Below are 23,674 nucleotides of genomic sequence, written 5' to 3'. Positions count from 1 at the left end.
CAGCTCCTGGAGCACCTGATGCCTCTCCTTGTGCCCTGACCTTGGTGTCTTCAGGGTAGTTTCTGCCTCCTCCCTCCTCCCCTCTGCTGCCCTTGCAAAGGAGTGGTTTCCCCCTTTTTAAATGTTATCTGGGTGGTGCTGCCACCATCACTGATGGGTTGGTGTTGGCCAGCAGTGGGTCTGTCTTGGAGCTGGCTGGGATTGGCTCTGTTGGATGCAGGGGAAACTTCCAGCAGCTTCTTAAAGAAGCTAGTCCTGTAGACCTGCCCACCTGGCTGCCGAAACCTTGCCATGCAAAACCGATAGAGTTTCATATTCCCTCTCATTGTTTCAATGATCATCAGAACTTTTCTGTTCTTAGAAGTGTATTAGTCTTTCAAATCTCTTGGGGATACCTTACATACCACTTTAGCAAGAAACAGAGGCTTCTGTAGGAATTAGGCCACGTAGATGTTGTAGAAATACATATTTTCAGAGTCTCTTGAATGGTTTTCCATGTCTGATAAGAATAAGAATGATTAAGAAGCTTATTTTAGCTTCCTCTTGCTGTATTATCTCTCATTTGTACTCTTATTGAAAAAAAAGTAGGAGTGCAAGTTTGACTCCAAATTCTGATTTCCAGTTTGTTATTGTTTTAGTGGTGCAGGAAGGTTAAATAGTATTTATAATTTTGAGTTGGGAACTTAATATTTTTTTTCTGCATTTTAAAAACAGGTGAGTTGAGCAGGGTCTGTGAGGAAAGTTATCTTTTCTCAACAGATATAGATATAGATATAGATATAGATATAGATATAGATATAGATATAGATATATGTATATATGTATATATTTATGTCTTTCCCCCACCTAAGTATGTTAAAAACTTCACTCTAGGTTCGTCTGACTCAGGGACTCACACATAAGAATATAATGGCATTTTATGAATGGTATGAAACAAGCAACTATCTCTGGCTTGTAGTGGAATTATGCACAGGTAAGTTAAGCTCAAATGGTGAACATTTATAGAGTGAGTATTTGTAAGAGATTTGTTACAGCTTCTTTACAACAAACACTTAGATCTTTGAAAAAGACGTAATTATCTGATTACTAATTTGAGAAACTTGTCCATATGTAAAAATGGTTTTGCTCTTGGAAACATTTTTAGAAATCAATTGAAATCATGCTTCTTCTCTGCTTCACGGTAGGTGTCTTTGAAAAGTTAGTTGAGTTACATAATATTGGTTTTTAAGAGCTGAAGAGAGAGGGCCAATCAGAGAAGATAAAAGCAAATTGTGAATAGCCAGAAGGTAGCTCAGTAAAAAATACTTGAGAAGTTTTCTAGGAACTGGTAGCTTTGGCATTCTCTTTTAAAAGATATCAAGGTGCAAATCAAGTTATAATGTACTAATGACTTAATATTGCTAAAATTAATTTTTAATCAAATTTTTTGCTGCAATTCAGCAGCAAAAGTGAATGATTTCAATTCTTTTCCTATTCAGTGTAAGTATTTTGACTTCCATGTTAAAATCGTAATTTGGGAACTCTGAGGACCCAGAACTACATTAAGTGACTCACTTAGTTTTGATAAGTTCTTATCAATCTATTAAAGGAAGCTTGTAAAGCTTTCTTTCATTGTGGTGACTGCATGTTTTGAACTTCTGATAGCTTGCTTTCCTCCGTATGGAAAGGAAAAAAAAGAAAGCCAATATGCATGTGATGCATGTTAAGATTTTTGGTATCTGGAGTTCATTTAATAGTAAAAGTCCATATTACACCCAGCCTTTTTATTTATCCAGAATTCTGTTTGAAAATCTACTGAAGAAGAAAACTTACAAGTTCTGAGAAAAAAAGGTCATTTTTTTCAGTGGTTAAAAGTGATTTTAATGGCTTATAAGGATGCTTTGGTCTACTTGCTTAATTTAACTTCTGGGTACATATTTAAGCTATTAGCCAGGCAGCCTTTTATTGTTGAACAATTATCAGGTGTTTTACCTTGCAGTTTTATAGTTTGCTGCAAGGTGAGTGTCTTGGAGTTAACTTACTTATACACAGGATAAGATACGGGTTTCTTCTTAATTTTGAGACTCAGTGAGACCTGAAAAATGCTTTTGAAATATGGAAGATTTCTCTCACTTGTCTCAAAGATAGTTTCTGTTATCAGATGCAAAATATTTCTGTGTTGCTGGTTTCACTTTTTTTTTCTTTCTGTGTTTGGCCATATTATGAAATTATTCTATATGTAGTCTTCTAAATTAAATTGCAAGGAGCAGTAATTAAACGTGATGGAAAATTCTTTACTACAGCTCTGTTGTATGAGCTTGGTTTTAAAGGAATGACTGATTCACTAACCAGCGCAAAAAGGCTTAGAAAGAAAATAAGATTCAGCAGTGCTGAATAATTGGAAGAGTACTGTAATGACAGACTCTGAAAGAAATGACTGAGTAAAAGGAAAAAAAGTTCAGGAAGATCTACTATATGATTTGGAATAAAAGAAAAGCCTTCCTAATCCCTCTTCCATTCAGGGTCTTAAATTTGTGAGTTGTTTGGTTTTGTTCTGTTTGTGTTTTGGGTTTTTTTTTTGGTTTGTTTCATTTTGGTTTGGTTTTTTTTTCCAATCAGCATGATTTGGCTAGGATGTAAGCAGCAGATAGCCCAGGAAACCTATAGGTAACTCATGGCATGTAGACTGAGGTGTCAGGCAAACAGATTTGATGCAGGATTAGTAAAGGACCCAGTGGGGCTGAGAAAAAGGATTTGGGGCAAGATGGAAATATAGAGCTCAGAATAGGGAACTGCGACAGGAAGGAAGAGAAGGAAAGAATGAACTTGTGGGAAATGAGATCACAAGAAAACTAAGTCCCATGAGTATTTAGGGTGGGAATGACTCAAATTGGGATGGGTATGATGACATATCTGAGAATCACTGGAAAATGAGGATGTAGGTGATGGGGAGGGAAGAGAAGTGTGTGAGGTAAGGATACATAAACTGTAACAGCTAGTGGGGAGAAGTGTAGAGAGTATGAAGCTCAGTGAGGAATACAGGTGATATAGCATATATGTGAGGGTTATTTGGAAGGCTTTGTAAGTGTAATCTGATCAGAAACAAAGGGTTGGTTGGAACTTAATGGAAAAGGAGAGTGATGATTTTGGAAGGGCAGAGAAGGGTCTCATGTTAGAATAAGAAGTCCATAGAGCTGTGATTGGGACTTACTGGTACAGGAAGCTGGGATTTTTGTGAGAAACCGGAAAGTGATATACAACAAAATAATTTATCTTTTGGACATAGCTGACCTCAGGACCTCAGACTGTAATACAGTTTTACTATTTCTGTTGTCTCTGAATTCAGAAAATGGCCTGTCCTTAGTTTTAGCGACTGTTCAAAGAAGTTGATATCTTGCTGATGGTATTATTTATTCTTTTAACTTGTGCATCAGGAATCTGGTCAAGGAATTTTAATAAAATCATGGGGTACTATTACACTATGAAGTGGCAGAGTTTCTGTATTTCTTTTTTCCCTTGTTTCCTTTGTAAAATAATATTGAAGTAATTTTGAAGTTATGCAGTTTTATTCCAGATAAAATAAAGATTTTATCACAGTATTGAAAATAATTTTTTGTACTTCTTAGATTTTTTAGCTATTAAATACCAAGAAATATTTTTAACATCCACTGATACTGGTTTTTGATTGTCATCTTTTGAATAAGTTTATGTAATTGGGCATTACTTGTGAGATCTCTTCTTTATATCCATGTGCTGACTATGTGTATTTCAGGTGGTTCTCTAGAATCTGTCATTGCTCAGGATGAGTGTTTGCCAGAAGATGTGGTGAGAGAATTTGGTGTTGAGCTGGTTACTGGTTTATACCATATTCATAAGCATGGAATTATATATTGTGAATTGAAGCCTGGAAAGGTGAGGAGGGATATTATGTATAGAGACACTGGACGTTACTTTTCATGCCATCAGCATTTACTTTATTATTTGTATTTTGCCATTTGGAAGAAGCTTACCTCTGTTGTGAGGTCAGTTGAGTTTTATAATATGTATGAAGACGATCAGAGACAAGTCTGTAGGTTGAATATTTTATGATATGATTGATTTCTTTCCTTGGTGTATATCTGATACAATGTGATATATTCTTTTTGATTTGGTGTACTGGTTTAATTTAATTAAAGGTTTTAGTTCTGTGTCCTTGGACACATACATTTGTAATTATTGTATCATGCTGCAGAATATTTAGCTGTCATAGAAAATGCTAATGAGGGAGTAAAGTTAACTAAAGTTTCTTTATTAATAACCTTCCCTATTGTTTGCACCTGCCATGGAAATTATCATTTTATTAAAGATGATAATAAAATATAAAGGTTTAAGAATACAAGTTAATGCAAGTTAAATACAAGTATAAATACTTGTATAAAAATACAAGTCTTTATGTAGTTTATAGTTTTGTGTATGTGTGTGTAATTCATGTAGAGGTTTGCCAAAGTCTGTGCTTGTTTGAACTCGTGTAGTCACCAGAATACGACTATAATAAAAAAATTTTGGTTAACAGTAATTGGTTGTGACCTTGATCTATGAGTGATCGAGTTGCCATTCTCTGAATCTTTGGTAAAATCTTCCACAATTCTACTCAGTTCCTGTCATTTGTGGACCCAAAAACACTAAAAGTACATGAGTAAAGCATGGTATAGGTGACTCAGTAGTCTTCCAAAGAAGAATGTTGCTGTAAAGTGCTCGTTTCAACAGGAGGTTCTTCTGTGCCCCACCTCCTGCTTCTGGCTGAATGGGCTATTTCTCCAAACAAGGTTTTTGGCATTATGGAGTTTTTAGTTGCAAGAATAAGCAGTGACTGGCCAGAGAAAACTCTCATAATAATCAGACAAAATCTGTGGAAGTTTCTGCTACATAAAATGAGAAAAAAATCTTTTTTTTTTTTCTTTCCTTAAATGAAGCCCTGATTGGTTTTATTAGACTTTTATTTTCCTATGTAGTTTTACTCTACTTTAACTTTCTTTTCTCTAGTAACTCCATTGTTTATTTCGATTTAATATTGAGTAAACAAAAGTGCACATTTAATCTCTTAAGGGTTCTATTGGGGCCCTTTTGGTTGAAAGAAAAAAAACAAACTATTGGCATTGACTTAAAAGAATAACTTCCGTGGTTTTGGTTATAGTGATCCTCTCTATGTACTTAAATGGTTTGAGATTGGGATTATTTTTGTCATAAATTATTTCATATTTCATGTTGTAAATTTCAGTTTTAGTATATGATACTAGCATACTGGATTTTGTTTGTTCTAATAGATTCTACTGGAAGGGTCTGGTACTTTGAAATTCAGTAGTTTTTGCTGGGCTAGAGCAGAAGGTGAAGACTTGGAAAAAGTTTTTGGTTTAGCTGGAGCAGAAGAAGGTGAAGATATTAATGAAAGCATTTCACAGAGATACTTTAAAAATGAAGTTCAAGGTATGAGATTTTTACTAGCAAGAATTAACTTACACCAAAGAGACAGGATGAAAAGTTGGAACATCAGTGATTATGATAAAGAAAAATTATTTAGAATTAATCCTGTTTTGTCTCAGAAGAAAATGAACTGTGGAATTATTTATGGACTTTTTAAAAGTTTGTGCTGCAGGTGCTCTCTAAGGTCTGGAATCAAATGCCATTAAGTTAGTGTTAAAAGAATACAGAAATACACTGCTGTACTTTCATTGTCCTTTTTTGATGTCTGTGGTCTAGGGTATTTCTGGACTGAGGTCAACTCTTTCACTAGCTTAAAGAATGATAATTTCATTTTAAAGTCTGAGAAAGTTACTGTGCTTCAGTTTCAACAGGCAGATCCATACAAATGCAGTAGACTGCAAATACCATGTTATTTTTTTTCATGGGCTAAGAAAAATTCAGAAGCTTATTTTTAATCTTCTGAATATTTTATTAGTCATTATCTTGGAACATCTCACAGACCTCTATTTACAAGATAATGATGTCTCATATATCAGTTACTTTTATCAGAAACAGCGGAAGGCTTGGTAATATTTTCTGAGAACAAAGAGAGCTTTCCTTGCTGTAAGTCCACATTGGGAAATAGTAAAATCAAGATCAGGTCTTTATTCAGGAAGAAATACAAATCTAATCTCTTTCCTGTTGCTCTTCAGAACTGTTCTTATATGTATGGTAATGACCTTTTGTCACTTTAAAAATTAAAATCCAACAAGAAAAGTACCCAAAATAAACTTTTTAAGGAACTATGGAATTGGCACTTTTCCTGAATTACTGTATTTTTTTTAGAGATTTTTAAGAAATGATGGGAACTACTGTAGAAATAAGATTTGTATATTTTATTCCTGTATCAAGCAGAAGAGATTTGTGAATAAGCGGCTATAATTTGATGTATGATGTTTTCATAGTGTTTTAGTGGGAAAAGACCCATAACTGTTTAGATCAGTGATTTCAGTGGCTAGCTACCTTGTTTTTTGCAACAGAGCTTTCTAAGTTAGTGAAGGTTTATTTCTTGGGATAGTTAAAAAAAAAAAGAAATCCAAAATCTAATATAACATAATTATTTCTGTTATTCTCAGGAGAATGGTTTACCATTTTCATTTACCATTGCTCAAATTGCTTGCCTCTGAAAGCTGTTAAAGTGAATCAAAACATTCTTTTCATTAGTCATTGTGTTTGAATAGTGTAGCACAAGACAGTTTGGTAATAGAACTGAAATAAACAATAAAGTAGCATAATCCTACATAATCCAGTTAAAGTATAGGAGAGGAGTTCTTTCCTTTGAAACTATTTACATTTGCTATTTCAGTTTTCTTGCATGTTGAGTGATGATAATCTATAACTTTGTGAAGTTTGGAGACAAAGTTTGAAGTATTGAAAAGGATGAATGCTGAATGAATAATCAAAGCACATTAATTATTCTGTATTTTGTAGGGTTCCCTTTATACACAGCTCCTGAAGTAATAAAGGGAGACAACTTCTGCAAAGCCAGTGATCTGTGGTCCCTGGGATGTTTACTCTATGAAATGTTCTCAGGTTGTAAGTTCGTACATTTATTTAATATCTGTGATACAGAAACATAGGTCATGGCCCCAGAGTAGATTCTTATGAACTTTCTAGGGAAGTTAGGACATATAAAAACTTGAGACAGGTTTTGAAGATTTCTTGAGGAACATACTAACTGTGCTTAAAAGACAAAAAAAAAAAAAAAAAAAAAAGTCTTTATCCAGTAATCAGGTTAAACAATACTGTTAAGTGATCCTATTGACAACAGTACTAACCAATATGTAGGATTTAAATACTATTATTTAAAATTATGGCAGCCCTCAAATTCTGACAATATAGTGTTTTTTTGGCTCCTTGGTATTAAACTCTTTGTGCAATATCTCAACCTTTGAAAGAGAAAACTGCCTCACTATTAGACGTAGAGTAACTTGGTTCCCTGCCCATGAAGTACACATTAGCTTTAGCTAGAAGGAAGCATCATCACGGAAAAGAATTACTCTGCAGCCTTTTTAAACCTTAAGCAAAACACTGATCTGTTGGATCAACACAGCAATACAGATACTGAGATTTCTGCCTTTTCCTGTTGTCTCATTTCTGATTCATACTGAACTATCATGGTCACCTCTATCAAGCCATAGATAACCTCTAGAAGATAATCTCTTCTGTCCATGGTTTCTTTTGCTGTTCACGATGAAAGAATTTAATCCAAGATTTGGAATTTAAATGGACAAGAAAACTTGATAAATAGTACTCAGACTGAGGTTGTTTGTTTCTTTGGATGCTTTTTCAGGAAAATGAGCTCATGATAAATCATTGCACCTTACAAATGTTTTGAAGTTTGCCTAATCTGTGAAATACACTTCTGTTTGTAGGAAAACCACCATTCTTGTCAGAATGCCGTTCTGAATTAATTGAAAAAATTTTATCTGAAGATCCGCTGCAACCAGAATCAGAGGGTAGGGTTCTGTTACTCTGGATCAAATCACAGTAACACTTACAATGTTAGAGCTTTTTCTTCTGAGGCTGGTTACAGGAATCAGTTGTCCAAAGTGAATGTTAGCAATGCCTTCCTGTGATAACTCCCTGTTAATATGAATGCTTGTTTCCCTTTTGACAGAGACATATGTAATTTACTTTTAGTTGTAAAGACTAAATCTACCTACTGGGGTAGAGTTTTTGATCTTGTTCATTCTGGGCATCAGTGTTATACACAGAGATCCTTATACATTAGTGACTCTTTTTCAGTTTAAGCAGATTTTAATTCTACTTATTTCTTCCTGGTGGCTATCTGATAATTGGAGGGTGGTTTTTTTTTTAAAGTTACAGATTTAAAAAAAAAAAAAATTATTAGTTTGATGACCAAGCATTAGTAGTTTGTTTGTTTTGGGTTTTTTTTAATGAGGATTCTTTGAAATGTAAAGAGTATATATTTAAGATTCTTTATAAATTGAGGTTTGTTTTCAGATAAAATTATCATCAAGAAAGATTTTTAACGTGACCTGTTGATAATAGTATGGTTTACATTGGGTGATGATTGTTTTTGCTGTCCAGTACTGATCTTAAATGCTTCTGTTTACAGGTTCTGCTTTTCACAAAGCTTCTGCTGAGTTCATCAGTTTGCTTGATGGTTTACTTCAAAAGGATCCTCAGAAAAGGTAAACTGCCTAATCCATGACAGCTATTTATGTTGTCACCTCTGGAGAAAATAATTATAATGATACTGTATATATAGTATTTTGTCGATGACAAAAATTTCATCCCTCATATAAAAAAGCAAACTGTGCTTTTTCTTAGATGAAGATATATAGAATTAATGTTTTCATTAAGTGCATCTTGGTGTTTTTTTTTTTAATTTTTGTACCTGGTGCTAAATAGATAGCTTTTTAACAGAATGATAGGCAGTTATGCTGGTTTTGCATGTCAAAACCACTACAACAGTTTAGAATTGGATGGCTTTGCTTTTCCAAAGTAATGGGCACATGTATTTTATTAGGCTTTAACGTATACCTGTTACTGTTCCATTTTAAAATAATTTAGGGCTATAAGTTATAGGATATGTCACATAATTTAGTTTGTGGGATTGACTCTGCAGTTTCCTTCATTCTAATTTTATACTTCGGTTGTGTGAATTTTCTATTCTGATTTAAGGCAAAAAGTTTATCCTATAAGAAAACAGACTTGTTGTCCAAATAAAAAGAATCGAGGATTAACTGCTCTGTAGTGTCTCTGGGTTCAAAACCTAGTGTGGTATGTCTGTGTGGAGTTGTACTTAGCCACTGCTCTTACAGTTTGTTTGTTGCTTTCCAAAGGCTGAATTGGACAGACATATTGCAGCATCCATTCTGGAAAGGATCCCTTAGACATTGTGGTGATGGTTCTGCAGACAAACAGGACACAAGCTTGAGGTACTGACTGTTCAAGGAAATATAAGCAAAGATAAAAAATATTTTGTTGTCTGTGAATTTTTTTAACTTTTGAACTTTACTAGAATTTTCATGAATTAATGAATGGAGTTTTACACCATTCAGTAGGTGGTTTTGGATATTTAGGAATTGTATTATCCTATTGGTGTATTGCACTGTCCGTTCACTTTCAATAGACTCCTTCCTGCTAGCTGTAGAATTTGTTGAAATTTACTTCTGAGCTAAATGCTTTCATTTAAATATATTTGTTTATATATTATATAATACTGTTGTATGAATCTGATTTAGTTTTTTAAAGCTTCTGGGTCAGTTTTGCCTTTAGTAATTTTTTTTGTTTTGTTTTTGTGCATTAGGCTTAGAGCCTCACAAAGCCTATCAGTGCAGCATCTTAGAGCTGTGATTCAGTCTTATAATCTTGCAAATCCAGCTGACCCATATTCTTTGCTTATGACATGATTAATCTAACAGTAGGGGTTTTTTTCTAAATTTTTAATACGCTACACTGCTACATATGCAGAAATGCCCAAGCCTTTTTGAAAATGGTTTTTATCCATTATAAAGTTAGTTTTCTTCTAAACTCCTTTTACCTGGGTGGTTTTTGTGTTTCTAATTTTGAAATAGGACATTTAGCATTGTTTTTTATGTTACTTTGTTCTAAATATTTGGAAGATAATTCAGGTTTCAATTGGTGGAACTTATGTCAAAGTAGTTTTAGAATGCTGAGTGTTTTTTGTTGTATCTACTTTAAAATTTTCTCTCATGTTGCTTAATACCTATTTCTGATACCAATACTGCAGTATTTTTGTTATTAATGTTTCTTATAGTTTGAGATAGAACTCTTTGTCTTCTAATTTTATTACTGCTTTCACCTGCAATAAAAAATAATATTTAAAGTTTATGCTGTAAACTAAGATTTTATTCAAGGTTTTAGCAAGACTTTTGTCAACATCCTGATAGTGCTAATTTTGGGGAATTTTCAGAGAACCAGAAGAGCCTTAATCTCCTACAAAATATTGGGCTATTTGGCCATACTCTTGAGGTTTTTCTAAGGTCTCTGAAATGTCTGGTGGTGTATGCACTAATTGACAAATATGACATGCAAAGGAAGGTTAATACTCTCTCTTTTCCAACTGTGAGGCCCATGTATCTATTTTCTTCGCAGTGTGGCTTGGATTAATATTTGATATCCTGAAGAGCCTTCATTAAGGTTTTATGACGTAGTACTGTATGAATAATACAATGACATGTTAAAAAAACCCCAAATAACCAAAATCAATAAAATTGCATTCAAGTGTGACATGCAAATCATTACACACACAAAAGACGTGGTTTTAATCTAGGCTACAGACTTAATTATTGGTGATAGGTTTGTTGTGACTTTTTCCTGTGAAGATTAAAATGTCTGTAATGCTTTTAATATTTCTTTAGTATCTCTTGTACTATAAAATTTAACTTTTTAAATGTCTTTCATTTAAGTTCTAATGATAGAATTTTTAATATTCTCAGAGTTATTTGCTGTACACTTATTTTTCATCATTGCCATTACCAATATAAAAATATGTGCAACACATATTTAAAGATTATATGTTCTAGAGAATGACAGCTAAACTGAATGCTAACAATTGCAACAAGTAATGGATTTTTTTAATAATACTTCCTTTTTTAAAAAAAATCTGTAATTAATATAATTTATTAAACAGCAGAGAAGACACAGAGCCATCAGTTTCTTCAAGTGCCAAAGAGTCAGTGGATGCTCATAAAAATCCAGATAACCTGTCATCCTCAAGGGCAGGTCTTAAACCACCAAGCGATTCTTTCAAAATAGGTAATATTGCTCATTATGTTACTTTTTAGTTATTTTATCAATCCTTACCAACATATTTACTCCCTATGTTTAATTTCATTTTAATCTCTGAATGCAAGTTCATGTTCTCTTTTTTGTAGAAGCTCAGACTGAATTGTGCCCCAAAAGTGTAGTTGATTCTGAATCAAATGAATCCATATTTCTTCTCAGGTATGAAAACATCCTTGTAATCCTGTATGTTTGGTGTTGATTTTTTTTCTCCTCTGTCTCTTCAAACTTTCTATTATTATGACTCTAACACTGTGTCTGTGTCTCCTTTTAAATTTTCTATTACCGGTTAATAAATATTAAAATACATTTGAAGAGCTGTGAAAGCCCTGTGTGTAGTTAATGCTTATATGACTTTATAGATCTCATTTTTGAAAGTAAACTTTTGATCATGTATGTGTCTAAACAGAAAGCTCAGACTTAAAATTTGTTTAGACCTTCCTTCCTTCCTCCCTTCCTCCCTTCCTCCCTTCCTTCCTTCCTTCCTTCCTTCCTTCCTTCCTTCCTTCCTTCCTTCCTTCCTTCCTTCCTTCCTTCCTTCTTCCCCTCCCTCCCTCCCTCCCTCCCTCCCTCCCTCCCTCCCTCCCTCCCTTCCTTCCTCCCTCCCTCCCTCCCTCCCTTCCTTCCTCCCTTCCTTCCTTCCTTCCTTCCTTCCTTCCTTCCTTCCTTCCTTCCTTCCTTCCTTCCTTCCTTCCTTCCTTCCTTCCTTCCTTCCTTCCTTCCTTCCTTCCTTCCTTCCCTCCCTAGTTTCCTGGCCTGCCAATTATAATTCTAAAGTTGATTTTTAATGTTTTAATTTAAATTATTGTGTACTATAATCTAAAAATTCACTAGCAGCATTATGGCAATTACAACTCGGCATTATTCTGGTCTCTCCATCATTTTCTAGTCAGCAGACAGGATTTTAAAAAGTAAGAAAAGAAAAAGTTAAAGGTAAACCCAGTTCATAATACTACACAAAAATTAGGAAGTTTTCAATTCCCATTACTTAGCCAAAACTTAGCAGTCAGAACAGAACAATGTAAAATTAATTGGAATTTTTTGTCATGTTAATTTGCTTTGTATGCTTTTTGTTATTAGGAGTTAATAAGGGTTTAGCCTCCAGTTTGTTGTGTCATTATGGCTGAGAAAATAAATTACATTCATTTAATAATTACAACAAAATACTGTCTTCTGATTTCTAACTAGTAAAAAAACAGAACACATTTAAAGACAGAAAATTCGTGTTTAGTTATTGGATCAGGCAGAACATAGTGTAATTTATGTTTGCCAGCTTTGAAAATTTGCTGCTTGTCCTGAAAATTTCAAAAGAGCAACAAAAAAGTAGTTAGCAATGAAACTTAATCTGTAGTCCTTATTGGTTTTTAATGATCTTTTTTTTTCTTTTGCTGAAGTTCTCGTCCCACGCCTAGAACGAACTCTGCAGTAGAAGTATGTGATACTACTACTGTCCCAATCAAAAATTCTTCACAAGGAGATTCAGGCTTGAAAAAAGTGAGTAAAAAGTTGATATTGAGGGATGATGGTATCTCTACAGTTAAAGTATTAGCCTGAAGTCTGTGGCAAAGTTAACTTTCTTTTGTATCCTTCTGTAATTAAGTGTGCAAGTTGTTTGAAAAAAATATTTGCAGAACTTCAGATGCAGGAGTTAAGAAAGATTCTTAGTCTTTTTTTTTTTTGCCCTAGTGCATAAAAGACAAGTTATCTTCTTTCTTCTCAATCTTCATTTTGACCTAATGCTTTTTCTTCCACTGTGTTTCTCTTACCATAATTTTTATTTGGTCCCATCTGCTACTACATAAATAATACGCAAGTTAGTATATGTTTCCATGGCCAGGCTGCTTGGTGCAATTTGAAATGAAATGTTTTGTGAATAAATATGAATTAACTCTTTTTTTGGTACATAACAATTAAAAAAAAAAACCTTGTTCTTGTTCTAGGCTGAAAATATGTGCTCAAGTCAGCAGGATATGGAGTCAAAATTGAAAGAGCTAATTTACACTGAATCTGATCTTATCGTGACACCAATCATTGACAATCCAAAGGTATAGCAAAATAAAATATAAGATTCAGGAACTTGTGTTTGAGACTATTTTTGCACATAAATTTTTAATCTGGGTGAAACTCACTTCCTGTATTTTATAGTCCTCATTTTAAAGCAGTTCCACCCAGTTATCTGGCAAGCTCTCATGCAATTTTTTGGCAGTCTTTATAATCCTGTTGTGTTGCTAATTTGGAGGAATGAGTTATTTTGGGATTGAATAATAATATTAAATAATATCCTAAAAGAAATAGAAGCTACTAAATGCTGTGTTCAGTTCTTTTGTAATTTGTTTACTGATAACTTGTTTTGATATGTGTTACTTAAATGAAGACCAACCTTTGGTTTATTATTCTCAAAACCGTCTGTGAAGCCTTCTAGGTTAGGAGTTAGACTTTTACAGAATAACATTTAATACTCTTTAGACTTCAACTGTGACAAGGATTCTTTTCAGCATGGCCTGATTTTCTCTCTTAAAGAACACCTGAGATTACAAGACATGTTCATCCTATTTCTGTCATATGGATTCTAATGTGCTAGAAGTTTGCAACGATTCTCCTGAGCCGGGAATTCACACTTAAGTTTGACAGTAAAGAGTAAAAAAACAAAATAAGAATCAGTGCTCTGCACTGCAATGACAGTGTAACATGCATTTATAGGCAGATGTATTGGTAGAAAGAGATAGGCAAGAGCCCCTTTAGTGTTCCTTTTGTTTCTATGCCAGAAAACATTAGGTGGTCTTAGCAACTTGACTCAGTGAATTCCTGATGTGGGAAATGCAAGATTTTTCATTGGAAGTGAGCATCTCAACTCATTAGGAATGTCTCACAGCTTTTAGTTCATGTATTGCTTTAGTACTAACAATTCTTTTGGTTTGTTTTAATGGATTTCTTAACACTTTCAGAAACTAAAAATCTTACACAGTTAGATAAGTAACTACCAAATAATAATTTTTTAATATGTTTGGGATGATAGACATTGTTCCTAGTGGAGACTTTCAAAGGTAATTATTTATTTGAATGCTACTGTTGTCAATTTCTCAGTTCTGTCTCAGGACTCTGGCACAAAGCCTTAGTCTTTCACTGCTCCTCTTCTTACTGTAAGCGTAAGAGATGAGATTAGGGGTAGGTGCAGATATTCATGTGCACATACAGGCTAATCTCTTTACCATGCAATGTCAGACTCAGAATTAGTGCAAAATAGCCCACCAAGTTCCAGGGACATGTAATCAGAGTCATTGCCTGCTTGCTGATGACTCTTTAGTCTGCTTTTCAGACTAAAGGATGATACTGACACCTGGTAAATCTGAAAAGCTTGCAGTATAATCTCCTGAAAAGGGATTTGCTGGATGCTGGCAGAATCTTAAAAGCTCATCAGCTTAAATTGTAAAATTTCCCTGTGTTCTGCAGATCTATGGAATTGAAGACCCTTATAAGAAAATAGCTTTCTACTTAGACTTCATCTGTCAATGGCTAAATTCCATTACTCCGTTACCTTTTTGAAAGTTCTTTATTTACTGAAAATCGCACTCAAATGCTCAGTTACTGAGCAGTCATCCAATTTCATGATTTACAAGAAAATGAGTGTTTTGCAGGGAAAAAAAATCCTTATACCTTATGAATGATTAGCTGTTAATAATATGGCTTTTTATATTCAGGAATGGTCTAGTAAATACGTATGCATGTATTTACTGTATGGAAATGAATTGCTAAAACTTCTTGTTTTATGAGCTGTCACCTGCATAGTTCCTTTAGGTAGCTTTTGAAGCTCAAATGCAAGTATTTTTTTGCATACAAGCAAGATAAAAATGTAAACTGAAAAAATCCTGTGATTTTGTTACCCCGTTTTAAAAATCACTTAAGTGGAAATGCTAGCAATATGATTATATAAAAAACATGGAGTTAAATCTCAGATATTTGCTTGGAAGAAATACATACCAGAAAACAATGGAAAATTCCTCAGTAATGAGCAGTAGCATGTACACCCATTCTGTACAAATTTTGCATCTTTGTATTCTCACATTGAACTACTTGAAGATTTTCTAGAAATGTATTAAAACTAGGTGTAATGTGTTTGGGTTTTTTCCAGATAATGAAGCAAGTACCAGTTAGATTTGACCCGAAAACTTTACATATACCAGCCTATTCAGGTATGGATCTGCTGAAGATTCTAACAAGTTGTGTGTGTGCTGCTGTAACTTACTATTGTAAGACCTTTACCTTCCCCTTGTAGATTATACATGGCTCCAGTTTTAGAACTCTTAATTTTTCTGAAACTATAGTTGTGTATGCAATGTTTTTAGCTAGACCAATTTTGAGTAACCTTTTCAAGTACAAACACTTAAATGATATTCCTTTCTCATCTGCTTTCTTGATTTACAAGCCTGTACTCAAAACCTTTGCCATGAGGCAGTGTTTAGTGTGGGAAAACCAGCATATTTTTTTTCCAACTGAGAGATTGAAACTGAAATATTCAACCAAATATATTAAAACTTGAGAAATGCAGGCGAGCAAGTGGCAACGGGATCTTAAAACGCGCAGTGTAGATCAGCCACGATACTAGGCAGCCTTGCCAGTCTTACCTTTAGTCATGAAATGTTATGGCATTCATGTCCCAAAAGATAATGTGAAATTATTTGGCATTTGTTTTTTTGTTGTTGTTAACTTTCAATGTCTAGAAGTATTTCTGAAAACTAAAGTCAGCTCATTGTCACGAGTGTAACATTTCTTCCCCTGGAACATTTTCTCTAGTCTTTTTAAGGAAAATACTGGACTGTGCTTGAAGAGGGGTATCAGCCAGATATATAGTCCTTTTAGAGTTCACATAGCACCTCTTCCTAGGCATAAGATTCTTCCCAGTGAAGATTGTAACTGAAAATATTTTTAATTTTATTCATCCAAAAACGGTCAGATTTTACTGCCTAAGGGGAATATTATGTTTCTATTACATTTAGTAGTTGTCACATTGATGTTCTGATATGTTTTACTGTTGTCAGTATTTATTTAATATAGGACAGTGTTTCTTATTCCTGTAATGCTTTCAGAGTTGTAGCTTTTTTCTGGACAGCTTTCTGATTGTTTTTGAGGATACTGAATTTGATGCTGCTCATCAGTAATGATTAAAGATAACATGGAAAAATTTAAATAAATACCTGAAAGACAGACCTGTTTTCACCTCTACTAATGTATATTTACCTGCATTAGAAGGTGGTGTTATTTAAATGTAAAATCAGCATAAAAGAAAATGCGCTTTTAAATTGTCTATACTGGAGCATATCAGGATGGCAGAGAAGTTATTAATAAATGGCTACCAAAACTGAGGGGAATGTATGGCTGCTAGATTGAAATTAACTGTTGAGACTGATTAGGAAGTCTGAAAAAAAAATCTCAATTTTTGTGCTGTGGTCAATGAATTGAACCACAGTATATATGTTAATTGTCCATGTGACTTGATTTCTTTGTGCTCCTTCAGAAGTCTTCCATGTCCTGATTGGCTAAGGTTTAGCTAGGTGGATATCTACCTGTATGAGTGATTATACATGTTTTCAGCTTATTTATTGTGAGCTGATTTCACTGGTATTTGTTAGGTTTTGCCTTAAATTTACTTACAGGAAACTACACTTATTAATAATTACTACTACTACCTTTCCTAAGCATAATGTAAATAAATATTTCCTTAAACAAAGGATTTAGCAGGTTTGCACTTTCAAAAATGTTTTGAAGCTTTTATTTCTGAATTTTTATCCTTTATTTCTCTTCTTGCTTCCGTTTTGATTTCTGTAATCTTCAGACATTAATTCTAACATGCTTCTTTAATATTTTAAGTCCTAAAATTATAATTAGATTCAAAATTCAGAACTTACTTATTCATGGTGATGTTACTTTCTAGTGTGTTAAAGCTACATCAAAGATCCATTATCTTTAACTATTTGTTTTCCTCTTATGGTTAGTTGAGAAGTTGTCATCTATGAAAGAAGTGGACTGGAATAGCTTCTTGAAAAGAGTATGTTCCCTGATTGATTCCAGTGAGAAGAATACAGGAGTAGCACGTTCTAAACTGAACTTACTGTACTATTTGTGCACTTTGGTTGTCCACAAGGAGATTGCATACAGGCTAATTAACTCTCAGCTGGTAAGTAATAAAGCTTTGAAGGAATCAACATGGTTTGCATATTTGCCTTTGTATCAAAAATTAGCTGCTTTTAGTTTCGTTTGAAAAATCAATTATGTGCTGGCAAAAATATGATGTTGATTAAAATAAAAAAAGCAAAAAAACCTAACCATGTTAGGTTTTTAAAAAGAGCTGAGGGAAACTAACTCTTTGTCTTAGATTTCAGATACGTTTACATATGGTTTTTTTGTTAGGGAAAATGTTGCGGTAAAAACTAACCTTCATGAAGAGTGTAAAATAATGTAGGGTGAAAAATTAGTCTTTGTAGAGCATTAAGTGGCAAAGGATAGTGTAAAGAGTTAATATATTAATTATTAAATAAAGTTTATTTGGTCATATATCTGTAAAGAGTAGCAAGAAAGCTTTCTAAAGCTTTCTTAAATAGTAAACAGGGCTTCGAGCAGTGACCATGCTCTCTCAAGAATCTGTTTTGGGGTTTCACATTTTAAAAACTATTTTCTACCAGACAAACAATTTTACTAGTATTCTCTGTAGTGGTTTAACATATTTCTTCAAGTTTTGCTTGTGCAGAAGAGAAACAGACTTCCCTCCCCACCTTCTTATATAAAGGTGCCACAGAAGCTATCCTAAGATAAGCATTTTTCATTTTATTTATTAGTAAGTAAACTACTTTGCTCTCCTACATTTGTAATAAGGCACCTAGTTAAAAGCTGAGATGTGTTATTGTTAAATATAAGATACTAAAGACAAAATTGCACTACCAGAAAACCGTATGGAAGAGCATTTAGATTGGAAGCAGTGGTAGGTCTTACGCCTTAGCATTCCTGTGAAAACCAGAAACAGAATTGCTGTAAGGTATATTCTGTTATCACTGGAATTTGGAGCAAGGGGAACAATAATCCAGTAATTGAAGAGCCAATTAACAAAACATTTTAGAAATGAGTCAGTAATTATGTAGTTTGGTTCTTAAGTAGCTGATTATATATATTAACATTAATTATTCTGATATTTGCCAAGTATTTTGATAAAGATTCACAATATCATTTATTATTTGTTTTATACTGCTATATGCTGATCTCTGTGCTTGTAGGTGAAAATATCAGACCTTTTTTCTCTAAATAGTGTTATTTGGAATGAAAAAAAAATTCTGACATTGTGACATTCAGATTTCAGTTTAGTAGTTTAGTTTAAGGCAAAAATATAGAAAAATATTTGTATTTTTCCATTCAGGCTTTTTTGTTTTTTATTTCTTTAATCAGTGTTCTCACATTATCTACAGTATTTGTCTGTGATAATACTCCTAGCAAATGTTATCTAAATACATTTTTATGAAATTACTGATATTTTTATTTCTTGTTTATCATTTGGAACTATCAGATCATTGAAATTTACTGATGTGTATTTATGTTCTTTGAACTATAGTTTCCTATATTGATACAGCAGTTACGTGCAGCTGCAAACTGGGATATGTAAGTAAAAACTATTTTAAATTAGTATGTTTGAATACAGACGTGTCAGTGAATTTCATTAAAGGTATTTGTTAACAGGTTGTTTGAGAAGTTTTTTAGCATGTCAGACTGCCGTAGTAACTGACGGGCAGTATGATGATACAAAATTGAATTTTTTTATCATAGAATTAATATATTTTTATTCTACATTACTAAAGGTTACAGAAACTCTGTAAAATTTTATCTAGATAATATAGAACTTAGTGTATCAAATAGAGTTACTTAAATCACTGAATAATATAACTCCATACCATAATAGAGTAAAATAACTATAATGATAACTGTTTTTTCCCCAACACCTGTCAGGAATAGTTCAATGTGATAGTGCCCTCTGCTGTTTGTTTCATAAATGTTGATTTTATTATTCCAATTTTTTCCTTTAATGAAACATTGAAAACTGATTTGCTGATACTTAATTTCTTTTTGTCAGCTTTCCTGAAAAATCATAAATTATCTGTGGGGGTTTTCTTTATAGTATAAAAACTGAACATGAGTGTGACTGTTAGTATCTCTAACAAACTAAAGAACCTTCACACTTTAGAGTCAGAGGAAAGAAATGCCTTTATGGATATATATTTACTGTTAAATTAGGCTGAAACACTGAAAGAACTTGTCGGTACAAAAAAAAATAGAAATAAGGAGAAAATCTGAACTGTAAATAGGATGTCAAATTTTTCTGCTTTTAGCAACCTATGTAGAATATAGACAAGAAATAATTGTTTTTGTAGTATTTTGTAAATATATTTCCTGCACCTACAAAATATTTATTTGATACACAGACGTGCTAATGTTGCTCGAGTGATTGGTTTGCTGGCGTTACACGCATCTGAACTTGGAGAAAATGTACCTGTTTCTGAGGTAACATTTTTTTTTCAGCAGGGAGTTTTTTTAATGCTTTTACTATTTTTGACGAAGTTTTCACAACATTTTTTGTTTTGAACCCTGCTTTATTTTTAACTCATATGTAAAAAACGTTAATATAATCAATTAATTAAATGTGTAAATTTACAATCTTATTCTATGTAGTTGTAGTTCTGATCTTTATTAATCTGTGGCCACCAATGAGAAAACTAGCATTTTTCTCTCCTTTTCATAAAATCAGTTAGTCACTGTCATACTTTTTGTGCATGTACAAAGAAGAAACTGACACATTTGGTTATCCTGAAATGTAATTAGTGTATAAAATAATACAATTGATTCTTAGAGATCTTTTTTTCAAAAAATAATTTATTGAGATGGGACTAATTTGAGATTTCTCAGGGTTCTTAAAGAATGTGTGTAATGAAGGGCAAGTAATTTTCTTTGGAGAAGAAGAGTGTTTTTAGTTCTTGTTTGATATTACATGGTCAGTAGTTGACTTAAACAAAAGGCTGATTAGATTTGGTGGTTTTACTGTCCTTTTCTTGCACGTGACACATGCACACGGATTATGAAATCTTGACAGAATGTGCTACTAAATGTTTGTTTCAAGTGTGAATGTGACATCATTTCTTCTTTGTGAGGTGAAGTCAGAACTTTGATTTAATGGGTGTTTGAATGTAGGACCCAACTGCTAAACACAAGCTTTAAATATGCCTGCGTGCTGTGCAAATCTGGTGTAGGAAGATACAATTAGTGGTTAATACCTGACTCTTTTGGAAATGCAACAAAGGAAGTTTTTTGGTAGTTTAGGTACCTCTGTTTTCTTCTTAAAGAGTATTAGAAATGATTGTGATTATCTTGCTATGTTTCTTAACATTGCCGTTCTGTAGTGAAAGCTGAACTCAAAATGTTGTTGTTATTACCTAGGGTTTGCTGTTTGTTTTCTAAAGTTCCAAAGTAGGGCAAAAGTCCTTATAGTTATATTTACTAAAGTTTGGTCGAAGTCTTTCAGTACTGACAGTTTCACAACAATTGAATTCCAGGTCACAATTTAAGTATGCTTTTTTATGTGGCAGATTTTTTTCTGATATTTAACTTTTTTAAGTTAAAATACTCAAAAGTAGTGTTAAGATGTTCATATGGCTTTTGGCTTCAGGGGTTTGTTCGGATGGTAAGCACTAATATGTTTAACAATAGTTTCCCTAGCTTCACAGTTTCCATCAGAAAACACATATCCTAGTCACCTTTTGTATTTAAAAGCAATAGATTGAAGTAGTTATACATTGAACTGTAATATTATTTTGTTCAAAATGTTTCCAGTGCTTTTTTTTTTTTTTTTTTTTTAATTTGAAAATACAAGTTATCCACTAGTGGAGTTTAGCATTTTTAGAAGTATCCATATAATTAGAAAACCAAGTTAAGTCCAAGATCAGTGACATTTAAATTGAAGGACTAGAAAGGAAAATAAATTTTCATTTTAACTTATTGGCCCCATTTTTATGATAATGGAAAGTAGTTTTTATATGCACTCATTGAGAAAATAAGGTTGGTTTTTTTGGTTTTTTTTATATAACAAGTCTGAGTTAAAAATGCATCTACTGTGCTTTATGTAATGACATTCATTCCATATTTTTTCTCTCAAAGCAATATCTCTGAAATTAACAATATTTTAATGCTTACACAAAAATAAAATAAGGAAAAAAACCCATTGAATTCTAATATTTTCATGTGTTCAAATTTATTTTTGCATATGCAATTAAAAATCAAGTAACACTAGTCAGTACACAAAACTCCGTAGTTCATTTATAGGAAAAATAGGAAGGAGTCATTTAGGAATTTCACATCTAGAGTTGTATTCCCTCTGCTCCCTTCAAAGGAATTTGTGAGTTGATTGAACATTCTTGTAAACTATCAGCTATTTAATGTTGTGTGATGCTTTAAAAAACCCACCACAAAGCAAACCTTTCTATCAGCATTATATACAGAATCAAAATTATAAATATAATAAATAAACATATAAATAAACATATATATTATAAATATAATAATTAAACATATATTAAATATATATAATATATAAAATTTATATAAATATAATATTAAATATAATTATGCATTAAATATATTAAATAATAAATTAAATATAATGTAATTAAATATAATTAAATATAATTAAATTAAATATAATGCTGTAATTTATCCTCTCATATGAGCCATCTGATGCTTCAGTTTATTGATGGCTGTTGCAATTTAGGAAATGTTAAAATCAAGCTGTGTCTTGAACTGAATAACATAATCTAAAATGACACTCCAGGTCTAAAATGACATATCCAGGTCTTAGAGTCTGAAGATATAGGAGATCTTTCTCTTGGTAGAGTTTTTTGTGTTTTCTTTTCCATTCCTAGTGACTTCTAATTTGATTTGATAACTGTTTGATTTTTTGACCTGTTAAATAGATGTGATCTCCTTTGGCTCCAAAATTTGTTCCCAAGTGTGAAAAGTCAATTGAGAGCTTGTGAACATGCGAATTATTTTTGCCACATATGTGTACCGTGCTATTTATGTCAAGTTTTCTTTCCAGTTGTTATCACTCAGTCATTGCCCTTTTGCAGTTTTTTTGTTACCTCATTATACACTCATCACTTACTTGTGGTTTCTTTTGTACTTTTAAAGTAGCACAGGACCTGGTAGAGACTCATACAGGTTGCCACTGCTGGCCCTTACATATTAGAAAGCTGACTCTTTATTTCTACCCCCTGCTGCCTTCTGCCCACTTAGACATTTATTTAAAGATAGTTCCTGTATCCTTGAGGTTGAATCTGTACCATTACATTTTTTATTACAAATAACAGGAGCATTAATCCCTAAAGAGGTGGAAAAACTTTAGGAAAGAAAAGAAGCCTCAATCTCATTTTACAGTCTAAAGTAAACTTTTGCATGCATGCCAAAAGCCTTTAATTTACTTGTCTTTGAAAAATTAATGTTTTGGGGTTTTTTAAAGTGTTTTTTTTCAGGGAAGCGGGGAACAGCAGTTTCCTTTGAATGTAACCACCAGAGGTCACTAAAACACAAAATAAAATGAAAGTAAACTATTTTTTTACAGACTAAACAAGCATGGAACTGTGTTCTATCTTTATTCTGCTGATGTATTCGAGTATGTAGGTCATATTAGTAAAAATTAGAATAAATGAATATTTATATTTGTAAATTCAATGGTGGTTGATCTATTTCCAGTTAAGTATTTTTAAGAAGTATATTGCATTTATAAGAAAAAGATTACACTGATCTTAGAATACAATACGGGAATTGATCTCTTTTATAACTGCATATGAAAACCTTTTATATGCAATTTCTTCTATTGTGCAGCTGTAATAAAAGATTTTAATAGGTCATATGTTTTTTCCTGACTTAATGTAATTTTTTCCCCATGCTATTTGCCTTTATAAATCTGAAACATAATTTCCTCTTATTTATTGCTAGTTATTTTAGGAAAACACCTACAGTTTAAAGTTTTATTTTTGTATTTAAATTTTGAAACTGGTTATTAAAATTCAGTGATAAAACCCATTCCTTCCAGGATTCTGCTCTATATCTTATAGGAAAAAAATTCTTCCATAGTTAGGAAGTCTTGTTTCCATGCGTATCTAATTTGGTGTATTTATTAACAGAAGCTGTTGTCCTTTCCTTCCTGTGAATATACTGGGCCCTCTGCCGCATAGGATACCGCTATTCTGATGTGGCATTTCGGACTCATTCTACTAGTTTACTAAGAGATGATAGAGCAATTTATCCGTTTGCCTCCATGTCAGGAAGCAGTGTTGTCCTCTGTCTGGTAGGAAACCACCCTGAAGTTGTTCTCTGCCAGGCCTTTTTGGTG

The 23,674-nt window shown here is 32.9% G+C and overlaps 1 protein-coding gene across 2 annotated transcripts in view; it reads left to right on the top strand.

Moving 5' to 3' along the window:
- ULK4 (unc-51 like kinase 4) overlaps positions 1-23,674 on the top strand; it is a 210,871-nt gene that overhangs the window by 3,228 nt on the left and 183,969 nt on the right. For both annotated transcript variants that reach the window (XM_056485487.1, XM_056485488.1), the window contains exons 3-17: positions 874-973; positions 3,752-3,891; positions 5,283-5,442; positions 6,910-7,011; positions 7,854-7,937; positions 8,561-8,636; positions 9,291-9,386; positions 11,105-11,229; positions 11,349-11,418; positions 12,651-12,750; positions 13,197-13,301; positions 15,386-15,446; positions 17,247-17,428; positions 18,851-18,897; positions 19,716-19,794. In XM_056485487.1, coding sequence (XP_056341462.1) covers positions 874-973; positions 3,752-3,891; positions 5,283-5,442; positions 6,910-7,011; positions 7,854-7,937; positions 8,561-8,636; positions 9,291-9,386; positions 11,105-11,229; positions 11,349-11,418; positions 12,651-12,750; positions 13,197-13,301; positions 15,386-15,446; positions 17,247-17,428; positions 18,851-18,897; positions 19,716-19,794 — 1,527 coding nt within the window. The remainder of the gene's footprint in view (positions 1-873; positions 974-3,751; positions 3,892-5,282; positions 5,443-6,909; positions 7,012-7,853; positions 7,938-8,560; positions 8,637-9,290; positions 9,387-11,104; positions 11,230-11,348; positions 11,419-12,650; positions 12,751-13,196; positions 13,302-15,385; positions 15,447-17,246; positions 17,429-18,850; positions 18,898-19,715; positions 19,795-23,674) is intronic.

This window comes from Oenanthe melanoleuca, chromosome 2, assembly GCF_029582105.1.
Source record: "Oenanthe melanoleuca isolate GR-GAL-2019-014 chromosome 2, OMel1.0, whole genome shotgun sequence".
NCBI lineage: Eukaryota > Metazoa > Chordata > Aves > Passeriformes > Muscicapidae > Oenanthe > Oenanthe melanoleuca.
This window is presented reverse-complemented; position numbering and strand designations above follow the sequence as displayed.